Here is a 14,560-nt window from a genome sequence, read left to right as displayed (position 1 = left end):
CCAGCCGGGAATCGAACCTGGGACCCTGGAGCTGTGAAGCATTGATGCTAACCACCATGCTACCGTGAGGCCCCCGTGAAGCTATGCTTCAAGCTTGTTCATAATCTTGAATGTTTCAATGGGGTAACCTCTCATTCTTCTAAACACACAAAGAATATGGACCCAATTATTCAGCCGCTCATCACAGGACAATCCACTCATCCCTAGAAACCAATCTAGTGAAGATCACTGGACTGCCTCAATGCAAGTATATCCTTCCTTAAATATGGATCAAACTTGCACACAATATTCCAGGTGGGTCCTTTCCTCCCCTGAACATTTGTAGCAAGTGTTCTTGTAACCCAATCCCCTTACAACATGCCATTTGCTTTCCTAATTACTTGTTGCACCTGCATGTTAACTTTTTGTGCTCCTTGTATGTATACACCAAAAGTGTCTCTGAACATCAATACGCTGCTTTTCTATTCTAATGACCAAAGTGAAGAACCTTATACTACCGCTTTATACTATCGCCGCCCACACAAGCCCAGAGATCAGTCTATTAACCTTCCTAAAAACAATTTGGGAACAAAGATTGAGATGTTCTGAAAAAGAAACAAAAACCTCGCAGCATTGTCATTTTCACTGTCTGCACCTGCCCTGCCAGCGACAGCACATCCCACCTCTTAAAGTCGGCCTTCATCTGCTCCACCAGCTGAGTCAAGTTCAGTTTATGCAACTGCGCCCAACTCTGTGCCACCTGGACACCCAAATACCTGAAACTCGCCCCACCATTCTAAACTGCAACTCCCCCAGTCTTCTTTCCTGCCTCCTGGCCTCAATGAGGAACACCTCGTTCTTTCAATTTGTATCCTCAAAACTGGCCTAATTCCCGTGGGATCTTCATGATGCCTCCGATGCTGCCCACCTGGTCTGAAATAAATATATAACAGATCGTTTACATACAGTGAGACCCTGTTATTGACCCCCCCCCCCCCATCCCCCCCCCCCCCCCCCCCCCACACACACACACACACACACACACAATCCCTCTCCAGTCTCTCGATGCCCTAAGCGCCATTGCCAGCGGCTCTATCGCCAAGACAAAAGCACCGGGGAGAGCGGGCACCCCTCTCATCCTATGACGCAGCCCGAAGTACCCCAAACTCACTCTGTTCATCTGCACACTTGCCACCTGTGCCTTATATAGCAGCGAGACCCAATTCACAAATACCTCCCCCAACCGCTCTAGCACCTCGAGCAAATACATCCACTCAATCCAATCAAACGCCTTCTCCGCATCCATCGCCACCACTACCTCCATTTCCTGCCCCTCCAAAGGCATCATGATTACATTGAGTAGCCTCCTTACGTTTGCTGACATCTGCCTCCCCGTCTCATTCGAGGTTAGAAACAGGAAAGGAGAGGTCACCCTGTTAGGGGTTTTTTATAGGCCTCTGAAAAGTTCCAGAGATGTAGAGGAAAGGATTGCAAAGATAATTCTGGATAGGAGTGAAAGTAACAGGGTAGTTGTTATGGGGGACTTTTAACTTTCCAAATACTGACTGGAAACACTATAGTTCGAGTACTTTAGACTGGTCCGTTTTTGTCCAATGTGTGCAGGAGGGTTTCATGACGCAGTATGTAGATAGGCCAACGAGAGGCGAGGCCGTATTGGATTTGGTACCGGGTAATGAACCAGGACAGGTGTTAGATTTGGAATAGGTGAGCACTTTGGTGATTGTGACCACAATTTGATTACGTTTACTTTAGTGATGGAAAGGGATAGGTATATACCGTAGGGCAAGAGTTATATCTGGGGGAAAGGCAATTATGATGCGATTAGGCAAGACGTAGGATGCATCGGATGGAGAGGAAAACTGCAGGGGATGGGCACAATGCAAATGTGGAGCATGTTCAAGGAACAGCTGCTGCGTGTCCTTGATAAGTATGTACCTGTCAGGCAGGGAGGAAGTGGTCGAGCGAGGGAACCGTGGTTTACTAAAGCAGTTGAAACACTTGTCAAGAGGAAGAAGGAGGCTCACGTAAAGATGAGACGTGAAGGTTCAGTTAGGGCGCTCAAGAGTTACAAGTTAGCTAGGAAGGATCTAAAGAGAGAGCTAAGAAGAGCCAGGAGGGGACATGAAAAGTCTTTGGCAGTAGGATCAAGGATAACCCTAAAGCTTTCTATAGATATGTCAGGAATAAAAGAATGACTAGAGCAAGAGCAGGGCCAGTCAACGACAGTAGTGGGAAGTTGTGCATGGAGTCCGAGGAGATAGGAGAGGTGCTAAATGAATATTTTTCATCAGCATTCACACAGAAAAAAGACAATGTTGTCGAGGAGAATACTGAGATACAGGCTACTAGACTAGAAGGGCTTGAGGTTCATAAGGGGGAGGTGTTAGCAATTCTGGAAAGTGTTAAAATAGATAAGTCTCCTGGGCTGGATGGGATTTATCCTAGGATTCTCTGGGAAGCTAGGGAGGAGATTGCTGAGCCTTTGGCTTTGATCTTTAAGTCATCTTTATATACAGGAATAGTGCCAGAAGACTGGAGGATAGCAAATGTTGTCCCCTTGTTCAAGAAGGGGAGTAGAGACAACCCCAGTAACGATAGACCAGTGAGCCTTACTTCTGTTGTGGGCAAAGTATTGGAAAGGTTTATAAGAGATAGGATGTATAATCATCTGGAAAGGAATAATTTGATTAGAGATAGTCAACACGGTTTTGTGAAGGGTGGGTCGTGCTTCACAAACCTTATTGAGTTTTTTGAGAAGGTGACCAAACAGGTGGATGAGGGTAAAGCAGTTGATGTGGTGTATATGGATTTCAGTAAAGTGTTTGATAAGGTTCCCCATGGTAGGCTATTGCGGAAAACACGGAGGCATGGGATTCAGGGTGATTTAGCAGTTTGGATCAGAAATTGGATCAGAAGCTGGAAGAAGACAAAGGGTGGTGGTTGATGGGAAATGTTCAGACTGGAGTCCAGTTACTAGTGGTGTACCACTTGGTGTACCACTTGGGGCCACTGCTGTTTGTCATTTTTATAAATGACCTGGAGGAGGATGTAGAAGGATGGGTGAGTAAATTTGCAGATGACACTAAATTTGTTTGAGTTGTGGACAGTGCAGAAGGATGTTACAAGTTACAGAGGGACATAGATAAGCTGCAGAGCTGGGCTGACAGGTGGCAAATGGAGTTCAATGTAGAAAAGTGTGAGGTGATTCATTTTGGAAGGAATAACAGGAAGACAGAGTACTGGGCTAATGGTAAGATTCTTGGTAGTGTGGATGAGCAGAGAGATCTTGGTGTCCATGTACATAGATCCCTGAAAGTTGCCACCCAGGTTGAGAGGGTTGTTAAGAAGGCGTACGATGTGTTAGCTTTTATTGGTAGAGTAATTGAGTTTCGGAGCCATGAAGTCATGTTGCAGTTGTACAAAACTCTGGTGCGGCCGCATTTGGAGTACTGCATGCAGTTCTGGTCGCCGCATTATAGGAAGGATGTGGAAGCATTGGAAAGGGTGCAGAGGAGATTTACCAGGATGTTGACTGGTATGGAGGGAAGATCTTATGAGGAAATGCTGAGGGACTTGAGGCTGTTTTCGTTAGAGAGAAGAAGGTTAAGAGGTGACTTAATTGAGGCATACAAGATGATCAGAGGATTAGATAGGGTGGACAGTGAGAGCCTTTTTACTCGGATGGTAATATCTAGCACGAGGGGACATAGCTTTAAATTGAGGGGAGATAGATATAGGACAGATGTCAAAGGTAGATTCTTTACTCAGAGAGTAGTAAAGGCGTGGAATGCCCTGCCTGCAACAGTAGTGGACTCGCCAACACTAAACGCATTCAAATGGTCATTGGATAGACATATGGACGATAAAGGAATAGTGTAGATGGGCTTTAGAGGGGTTTCACAGGTCGGCGCAACATCGAGGGCCGAAGGGCATGTACTGTGCTGTAATGTTCTATGTTCATTCGGCCCATCAAGTCTGCACCAGACCTTGGAAAGAGCACCCTCTATAAGCCCACACCTCCACCATATCCCTGTAACCCAGTAACCCACCGAACGTTTTGGACATGAAGGGGCAATTTAGCAAAGCCAATTCACCTAACCTGCACATCTTTGTGTAAGATGGTAATCAAGAATCTCAACGAGGAATGGCGAAAAGGGTCATGTTCAAAGTACCACAGCTTCAGAGCAAACCTAAGTGTAGCCAAGGCAAGAATAATACTACCACAGTCTGTGTGAGCCGAGATTTTACAAAACATTCATGAGGGTCCCGTCTGAATTGAAAAGTTTAAAAGGAGAGCAGGAGATATGGTATATTGGTCAGGGTTCAACAAGGATAATTAGGGGAGAATGGTGGCGCAGTGGTTGGCACTGCTGCCTCACGGCACCGAGGTTCCAAGTTCGATCCCGGCTCTGGGTCATTGTCCGTGTGGAGTTTGCTCATTCTCCCCGTGTCTGCGTGGGTTTCGCCCCCACAATCCAAAAGATGCGCAGAGTAGGTGGATTGGCCATGCTAAATTGCCCCTTAATTGGAAAAAATGAATTGGGTACTCTAAATTTATTAAAAAAGTAATCATTCCAACATAGACAAATGAAAGAATACAGATCGGCGACATAGTGACACTTCCATGGCAGAAAGTAGGGATAGACTCGTTTAATCTCGAAGATTACTTTTCCAATTTTCCTGAAGTGGACCAGTTATCCAGCTCGTCAGCCAGGTGTGTTATAATGCATACTAAAACCAGGTTTGCTCGTCATGGCATTTCACAGGTTGTCATAAGTGACACGGGTCCATGTTTCAGTTGTCAGGAATGGAGGGAATTTGCACAGAAGTACAACTTCAACTATGTCACATCCAGTCCCTTATATCCACAGTCAAATGGAAAAGCAGAGAAAAGTGTACAAATAGGAAAACAATTACTCAAAGAATTCGATGGACAGCCAGGATGATCCAAATCTGGCATTGCTCAGTTATCGAGCAGCACCTTTAAACAATGGATTGCCACCATCACAATTACTGATGAACAGGAAAATAAGAACAACATTGCCATGTCTTTCAAATCAACAAGCAAGTCAAAAAATAAAATATCAACTGCAGTCTCAAAAGAGAAAGCAGAATAAATACTATGACAGGTCAACCACAATGATACCATAAGGATGGAGGATCCTGATGGCTGGTTAAAGCGTGTGAAGGTGATACAGAAGAAAGGTCCAAAGTCCTATACAGTCATCACAGAGCAAGGGCAGGAACTCAGGAGGAACAGAGGAGCTTTCTTAACAATTCAGCAACCGTCATTGTGCTGGTGGCAATCCATTGGGGCAACACGGTAGCATGGTGGTTAGCATAAATGCTTCACAGCTCCAGGGTCCCAGGTTCGATTCCCGGCTGTGTCACTGTCTGTGCGGAGTCTGCACGTCCTCCCAGTGTGTGCGTGGGTTTCCTCCGGGTGCTCCGGTTTCCTCCCACAATCCAAAGATGTGCGGGTTAGGTGGATTGGCCATGCTAAATTGCCCGTAGTGTCCTAAAAAGTAAGGTTAAGGGGGGGTTATTGGGTTACGGGTATAGGGTGGATACGTGGGTTTGAGTAGGGTGATTATGGCTCGGCACAACATCGAGGGCTGAAGGGCCTGTTCTGTGCTGTACTGTTCTATGTTCTATGTCACTGTCAGCAGATGTGTGTGAAAACTTCTGTCTATCCAAACCAATGCAACCTGAACAAGAATCAAGTGTGCAATCTGAAGATGCACAGAGTAATGCAGTTCCAACTGTGGCATCTTCTGCAGCACTAGAATGTCAAGCAGATTTTGTGGAACAACAAAAGCATAGAATGCCAACGAGAGATCGAAAGAAGCCTGACAGACTTGAGTCTGTAGTGGATGCTGTAATTGTAAATACCAATTGTAAATAATCTGAATTATTATCGTATGCATATCATATATATGGTTGAAATTATGTATATTATATTTTTGTTAAAATCTAAAGGAAAGGGGATGTAATAAATTGCATAAGCAATTCTGTATGTTAACAGGTTAGACCCCCCAACCAGCAGGTGGCAGTAGAACTATACCACATGACACTGCAACTCAAAGAGTCTGAGTGAGGAGTCATTGTGGATAATCGTGTTTAGTATTAGCTCTCATATTCTGGTTGATAACAGTTTACAGTTTGTTCGTGGTATTAGTATTGTTTTGGTCCCACGTTACTGTAATATTCTGTCCTACTCCTGTCCACTGTACTCTCACCTTCCTCTCCATGACCTGAGGTCCGTCCTCCATGCTTGCATTCAAGCTCAAGTGCATCCGCCTCAACTGTGCCCAGAATGAGGTGGGCCATGTTACAACCAGTGGCAGTGTGCTCAGCGGCCTTCTGGCTTCTCTTCTATATGTACGAAGGCCCATTAATTATTCCTCGCACACCAACCACCAACCCACCTGCATTGCCATCCCATCTGGCATGCCGATCGGGTGCTGCTGCCATCATAATGTTCTTTATGCCTTATTCAGAACTCTTGTGTGTTTTCTGCATTCTGCCACAGCCGTATTTAAATCTCCTGCTGGATCACCATTTGACCTGGTGCTCACCACGCTCCCTCCCAGCAGGCTTTTGTAGTGGGGGGGGGGGGGGGGGGGGGGTTCACACTGGCTGGCCCTTAGTTGGTCAGCCAACTTGATATCACATCTTTTGGACTTTTGTGGCCAGAAGTGGTCAATGCCAATCACATGTGCCTGATGAGTGCAATATTCAGGCCCATCTTCTGGTAGTCACAAACTATCTCGATATGGAGAGAATAGAACTCCTTGCTGTAATAATAATAATAATAATAATAATAACCGCTTATTGTCACAAGTAGGCTTCAATGATGTTACTGTGAAAAGCCCCTGGCACATATGCACAGTCCTTGCATTTGTGGAAATCCAGTTACAACAGTGAAAGTAACAGCCTGTGACAAAGTTCACATGATTGGCGACTTTAGAAAACAAGTCACCAGTGATTTGTGTCGCAAATTGAGAGATCCTGGAAATGTTTCCAGCAGATCCCTGGAGGTGAGGATATTCTTTGATGGCCGCCAGCAACATGAGCCCACCTGGGCCTTTTGGAAGGAAATCTTGTTCCAAGTGATTACAGATCTCAGCAACAACCTGTCACAAAAGCCTCACCCTCCTGAGACTCCTTTCCTCTTGTCACATTGAGAACGCTCACCTCTGTCTATAGGCCCAGCGCTGGGAGTACCACCTCCTCCAAATTGGAGTTGTGACCCCTTGGAACAGCAAGAGGCTGCTGAGAAGGCAGCTGTTGTTGCTGCTCATAGTGTGGTTACTCTTGCTGATCCTTATCAGATGTCTAGGCTATTACCGTACAAGCTGCTCTTACACTGCAGTGAGGGCGGACAGCTGTAAAATTGAGATAAAGATGAGTAGACTCCAAAACACTTGAAATGAACTCCAGAGTTGAAATTGACACAGTTAGTGATTTCAGGTTCTCAGAACCAATCCTGTAAGCACAAGTCTTTCACAATCTCAGCAACTTCAGTCTTAAACACTTCCCAGCATATCAATTTCACTCATGTGTACTCATCGCATTGACCCTGGTAAAACGTTACAAGCTCAGGGAAACCATACACTGGCATATGAAGCCAGTGTTCAGGGCTAAAGTCAAAGTTAATTACCTGTTTGAATAGTTTAATAACTTTCTCGACAGCTGCACAGGGGTTCCCCATTGAGCTGCAAACCCACCAGGGACAATGTCGGACGTTAATGGGATCATGGTGAGTTCCAAACTCAATGCAACTTTTTGAGGATTTAACCCCACATTTTGCAGCCAAGCCCATCTTCCTCTGGAACTTAAAATTCTACTAATTACTTCACAAGAGTCGGAGGAACACTTTTGCTGGGTATGAGATATATTTAGGCATGTTGAAAGGAATAAGGATACTCGACTGTCTTTGGGGCTGAAGGTGATGGGTGGAATGAAAGAGGGATGCAATAAAATAATAAATATATTACACAATTAAAATTATATTGGTGTGTGTCAAAATGATGAGCTGGAAAGTGCCCACACAAAATTACCTTCTTTAAAAAGAAAACACAATATACTAGTTTAACTTTTTCTAAATATACTAGTGTGTACATCTACAATAAATATACATTTGCTGTTAAGCTAAAGTCACTTGATAAAGTGCTTGTTTATTGTATAAAGCTGCCCTCCTCTGGCCAACATAAAACAAACACTTGGCAATATCTATAGCAAGAGCCAAGTCTATTATGATAAATTAATCCATCTGAAAACTCAAAAGCTCATTGACTGAATTTCACCAAACTGCTCCAATGAGCAGCATGGTAGCACAAGTGGATAGCATTGTGGCTTCACAGCGCCAGAGTCCCAGATTCGATTCCCCGCCGGGTCACTGTCTGTGCGGAGTCTGCACGTTCTCCCTGTGTCTGCGTGGGTTTCCTCCGGGTGCTCCGGTTTCCTCCCACAATCCAAAGACGTGCAGGTTAGATGGATTGGTCATGCTAAATTGCCCGTAGTGTCCAAAAAAAAGGTAAGCAGGGGTTATTGGGTTACAGGGATAGGGTGGAAGCGAGGGCTTAAGTGGGTCGGTGCAGACTCGATGGGCCGAATGGCCTCCTTCTGGACTGTATATTCTGTGTGTGTGATCTGTGGAGCCAGCCTTATAGTAAATGCATGAGGTGCATATTCTCAATAGACATGATATGAGCCTGGCAATTACAGCGAACAATGTTATTGTTGAAGTGTTTATTTAGAACCATATCAAATTCTGTCCAATGCTACTTTAACATAATTATTTTTACATGGGTTAACACTTATTTAAATGGTTATGGAATGTTGGTTATACGGTGAATGAAACTGAATAGTAATGTAGTGATGCAAGTATGCTGCACAAGAGATATATCGCCATATATGTTTCAGGACAATTCCCATCACCTTGTTAGTTGTAGGCTACAATTAGAATGTCAATTCATGCTGTGTGATTTGTTATTCACCGCTATATTTTTTGCTAATAACTTTTTCAATTGGTGTTCTGGCCCATTTCCACTTGTCAGTGGTCTGAGACTTATAGCCAGCAGCAGAAGAAGTCATCAAAGTGAAAGGCCAGTGCCCCACTTATTTCCCCTACTATTTGTTTTTAATGTCCATTTAATACAGTAAATCCTTCATAATAAGAATTATAGATTATCTTATCCTTATCCGAAAGACAGATATATTCTTCTTAACCTCTTCCCACAGGTGACACTAAGTTGACTGTCTCAGTTACATTCTCCCATGCCTCAACAACCCAGTGCTTCTGAGGGGATGCCCGTTACCGACATAAATGATGTGCTGCATTACACCCTGCATGACAGTGTTGACAGCAGCAACATTAAATCACATCATTCTCCAGCTGAATGTGCTATGCTTCATTTGAACAGGAGATTTTTTCACATGGTTGGGAATAAGCAACCTTCCCAACTCAAAGCAGACAAGTCTTCATCTGCTGCTTAAGAAGCAGCTGTGCTGCATTATTACAAATGTGATCCAATTAGCTACCTGAATTAGTGTCAGACAGCTTAGAAGGAGCCTGTGCTGGCTCTTTGAAAGAGCTACCAGTGTGACCAAATGAAACAAAATCTCATGTTAGAACTTGTGTGTTAAAATGATCAAGTAATAGAAGTAACAGATTAACACACTTTATCACAAGCTGTGCAATTTTTAGGCCTCCGCCATAAAAACTGTTTGTGAAAGCAAAATACTACAGATTGGAAATATATAAAACTATTTGGTTTCACTAGCCTTGACTTTGTGATTCTAATGGCAGCACAACTGTTCGCTTTTGCTGTCATTGCTCTATTTTTAGTAAGAAAAGTAGAAGTTAGGGCAGCACGGTGGCACAGTGGTTAGCATTGCTGCCTACGGCGCTGAGGACCGGGGTTCGAATCCCGGCCCTGGGTCACTGTCCGTGTGGAGTTTGCACATTCTCCCCGTGTCTGCGTGGGTTTCGCCCCCATAACCCAAAGATGTGCAGGTCAGGTGAATTGGCCACGCTAAATTGCCCCTTAATTGGAAAAAATAATTGGGTACTCTAAATCTATTTAAAAAAAGAAAAGTAGAAGTTCACATCAATTCAGTGATTTCCTGTTAATTTCCATCTGTGATATTTTCAATAGTGTACCCGATGGAGGAATGGGAAATAACATGTGCAATTAAATGCTGAAATCCAGAAGTTGCTCTCAGCGATTCCCCACTGCTTCTCAGGTTGAGCTGTTGAAATTCTTGCAGATGGAAATGAATCAAATATTTTCGGATTTATATGAACTACGACTTTTACACTCATTCTCACTGTAACAAATTTTGTAAAAGTTACACCTTACTGTATGAAGTGTAACTGGGTTTTTAACAGCATAGTAAGTCACAATTACTGCTGAACAATGTCTCTGGCCCTGAAAATTGATCTTACATTTGTGTCATGACAATTTTACCCTTGTATGATAATAATTCCATAGATTTTTAAAGTAACACATGATGCTCCATTTTCTGCCATAATCCCATGTATATGTCTGAAACATGATTTTGCTTAATGTAGACTTTTAAAAAATAAGTGTTATAGCTGCCTTGCTACTTCCTGGTTTACTGGGAGTGAGGATGGGGAAGGGATGGTTTGGATGCTTCCATTCTCGAGTGGTTTTTTTTCTGGTGCTTGAAGGATCATTTTGATCCTAATCAGACTAGTTTGGACGACTAATAACTGCATCAATTTAAGTAACATTTTTTGAAATCTGAATGAACTAATTATATTAATTGTCAATACCAAGTTACTCCAAAGCTGACAGACACATTTGTCAGTAAATGTATCCATTGAGTAAAGTGCTTCAGGCATTAGGTATGGTGTGCTGTTGGATGTGTGAATCCTGTCTAGCACCACACCAAAATAGTGTATATTATTTATATATTAGAGAGAAAGCACTGGATTTACATAGCACCTGTCACATCCTTAAGACATGCCGAGCACTTTTCAGGCAATTAAGTACATTTGAGGTAGGGCCACCATTGTAATGTCGGAAAACACGATGACTGGGATTCTCTGGGAGCCAACCACTAGCTGCAGGATTCGCCCTGGTCCGCTGAATGGTCAAAATCGAGTATCGCACTGGGCATCAGATCCATCACTCATCTCCCAGCCCATCCCACTGGCCATAAAGTGTTTCTCACCCTGCACCAACGAGAACATGCAAAGTTCTAACCAGCATTCATTTGAATTCTATAACTGGGTTGGAAGCCGATTCTGTCTTTGTTGCCCCTCCTCCACCTCCTACCCCAGATCAGATCTGATTTGGGCAGAGTGGACTGGGTGTATAACCTTTCTGGCCACAGGAGAGGTGGCGGAGGACTGGAGCATTGCCAATGTAGTACCATTATTCAAGAAGGGAGGAAGGAATAAATCGTGAAACTATGGGCCAGTCAGTCTAACCTCAGTGATGGGGAAACTATTGGAAGAAACTCAGAGAGTCAGAATTAATCTGCTTTTAGAGAGGAAGGGATTAATCAGGAACAGTCAGCATGGTTTTGTAAAGTTGAAGCAATTTCTGACCAACTTGTTTTCATTTTTCGAGGAGGTGACCAGGTGTGTAGATGAGGGCAATGCATTTGACATGGTCGACTTGGACTTCAGCAAGACTTCTGATAAGGTCCCACATGGATGACTGATAGCGAAGGTAAGAGCCCATGGGATCCAAGGAAATTTGGCAAATTGTTTCCAAAATTGGCTGAGCGGCAGGAAGCAGAGGGTGATGGTTGAGGGCTGTTTTTCCAACTGGAAGCCTGTGCCCAGTGAGGTCATGCAGAGATCAGTGTTGGGCCCTTGCTCTTTATGGTTTATATAAATGATTTAGATATGAATGTAGGAGGGTTGATCAGTAAGTTCACGGATGATACGAAAATTGGTGGGGTGGTAAATAGTGAGGAGGATAGCCTTAGATTACAGGAGTATATAGATGGGCTGGTCAGATGAGCTGATCAGTGGCAAAAGGAATTCACTCCGGATAAGTGTGAGGTGATGCACTTGAGTAGGGCAAACAAGACAAAGGAATACATGATAAATGGCAGGACCATGGGAAGTACCGAGGATCAGAGGGACCTTGGTGTGCATATGCACCGGTCCCTTAAGGTAGCAGAGCAGGTGGACACAGCTGGTAAGAATGCATATGGTATACTTTCTTTTATTAGCCGAGGCAAAGAGTTTAAGAGCAGGGTTAGCTGGAACTGGAGAAAACTTGAGTTAGGCCACAGCCCAGTATTTTGTGCAGTTCTAAAATCCACGTTATGGGTGGGGTATGAGCACTGGAAACGGTGCAGAGGAGATTTACCAGGATGTTGCCTGGGCTGGAGAGTTTTAAGTTATGAAGAGAGGTTGGATAGACTTGGGTTGTTTTCCTTGGAGATGGGGAGATTGAGAGGGGATATGATGGTGATATATGAAATTATGAGGGGCATAGATAGAATAGACCCCTTTGTGGAGGGGTCAATGACCAGGGGCACAGATTTGAGGTGAGGGGCAGGTGGTTTAGAGGGGATGTGAGGAAAAACGTCTTCATCCAGAAGGCGATGAGAGTTTGGAACTCGCTGCCAGAAAGGCTGGTGGAGGCAGAGACCCTCATAATATTTAAGAGGTATTTAGATGTGCACTTGTGAACCCAAGGCATACAAGGCTTTGGGTGAAGTGCTGGGAATGGGATTAGAATATTAGGGGTTGTTACTGACCAGCGCAGACACAAAAAGAGCCTTTTCTTTGCTGTAGGACTCTTATAACTCTACAACCCCCCACATCCTCCCTTTCATGGACATGGCCTCCCTCAGGCCTCGACCTTGCTGACAACCTGCCACCCAGGCAAACCTGGCAGTGTCCCGGCCAACCTGGCAGTGCCACCTAGGCACCTTGGCAATGCCAGGGTGGCAGTGCCAATGTTCTTGAGTGCCAGAGGGAGAGCCAGGGGATCGCCCTGCCCTGTCTCTGACCAGCCAGGGATTTCCAATGGCCTGGTATACCCCCCCAGGTGCCGTTACGCCTGGTCCACATTTGTGTGGACCAGTACTAAATGGCACCCGGTCGAGGTCTCACTGGGGAGGCCGTTAGTTCCCGGGAGCCCAGAGAATCCGACGGATGCATATTTAAATAAGCCTAATGGCTCATTTTAATATGTATATTTGGATCTCACCCAGTGCAGGCGAGATCCAGATCGCGACATCTCGCGAGGTTCGGTTGAATGTTGGAAGACGTCTCAAGCGTCGCGAATCTCGCACGAGGCCTCCTGCGAGATTCAGCAGCCTCGTCGTGTCACCAAGCCGGAAGCGACGAGGACGGTAAATCGCACCCATGTTTCTGCTGTTATTCCTGTTGAAGTTCTAGCAGATGATTTGAAATTTAACCAGTCTGGGGAAAAGCCAGGCTGAGAAGAAAGAGAAGCAGGCATGAATATTTGGAAGAGCGAACTTGCTACATCTTCCCCAGGGTCTGACACTCTTTTCCTGGAAGTCCCCGGAGATGGCACTGGCAAAGTCAGCAAGGAGAGATGTTGGTTGGGATTCCAGACCCCAATGTATGGCAGAGTGGTCAATGGCCAGCTAGCTGAACTCTCTGCTGGAGAGAGAAAGACAGATTCCTGGTAGCAGAGTAGGGATGTGGCCTCAATCCTTCCGGTCACCTTTCATTTCATCTTTGGTCCACATAGTAGAAGAAAGTACATCCTCAGACTGAAAATCATTCTTTTAAAAAATATCTGTATTCTAAAAATCAATTTACATAGTTGATTTTTAACTCAGGATTTTAGCTGTGGAAATTGTGAACTGCACCGGTGAGGATGGCTTCATACCATTTACCTTTATCACAAGCTGAGCAAGTTCACTCTACAACGTTGTGCAATTTAGGTGACTGATGCACAAAGTGCTGTGCTACTAGTGTGCAAGACACTACCCATGTAAATCTAATTTGTTATAATGATGTATACAATTGAATGATACTGGAACATTCCATTTTGTCCCATTAAAAAAAACATTTTAGACACTTTGTCAACGTTGGAAATATTGTTTGGTTTTGTAAGCATCTTTAGCTCTTTATCATGGAACAGATAATACAGGTTAATTCACAGCAACTATTCTCATTAGTAAATAATCTTACCAGGCAAATTAATTCTGGTGCACGTGCTGCCATTGCCACTGAATCCTGGTGGGCAGCGGCCACATGTGTAGCCAACCTCTGGTGGCCTGCGGTCATAACACTGTACTCCGGCAAAACACGGCTTGTTGGCACAGCCATTACTGAAGCTTGGAACGTGAACTGAAGGGAAAAAGCAGACTATAGCAATTAATCAAAGACACCTTGGAACAAATATTTAAAATTTAGTAAATGATGTGTGCATGCAGCTGGACTGAATACAATACATAGATGTTATAATCCCAATGGAGATCTCGGGATCAGAACCATACAATTTCCCATGACCTCCCCGAATATGAACTTCCCCTTTAAGACAGGCAGCCCTTCCTCTTTAAGTGGGCGGGTTTCCCCTTTACA

At 44.4% G+C, this 14,560-nt stretch overlaps 1 protein-coding gene across 1 annotated transcript in view; it reads right to left on the bottom strand.

The window, feature by feature from the left end:
* The window catches only part of vwdel (von Willebrand factor D and EGF domains-like), a 381,724-nt gene that overhangs the window by 83,572 nt on the left and 283,592 nt on the right, over positions 1–14,560 (bottom strand). The window contains exon 21 of the mRNA XM_038797496.1: positions 14,168–14,326. Coding sequence (XP_038653424.1) covers positions 14,168–14,326 — 159 coding nt within the window. The remainder of the gene's footprint in view (positions 1–14,167; positions 14,327–14,560) is intronic.

The sequence above is a fragment of the Scyliorhinus canicula genome, chromosome 5 (assembly GCF_902713615.1).
Source record: "Scyliorhinus canicula chromosome 5, sScyCan1.1, whole genome shotgun sequence".
Classification (NCBI taxonomy): Eukaryota; Metazoa; Chordata; class Chondrichthyes; order Carcharhiniformes; family Scyliorhinidae; genus Scyliorhinus; species Scyliorhinus canicula.
The sequence above is the reverse complement of the archived record's forward strand: the minus strand, read 5'-3'. Positions and strand labels throughout refer to the sequence as shown.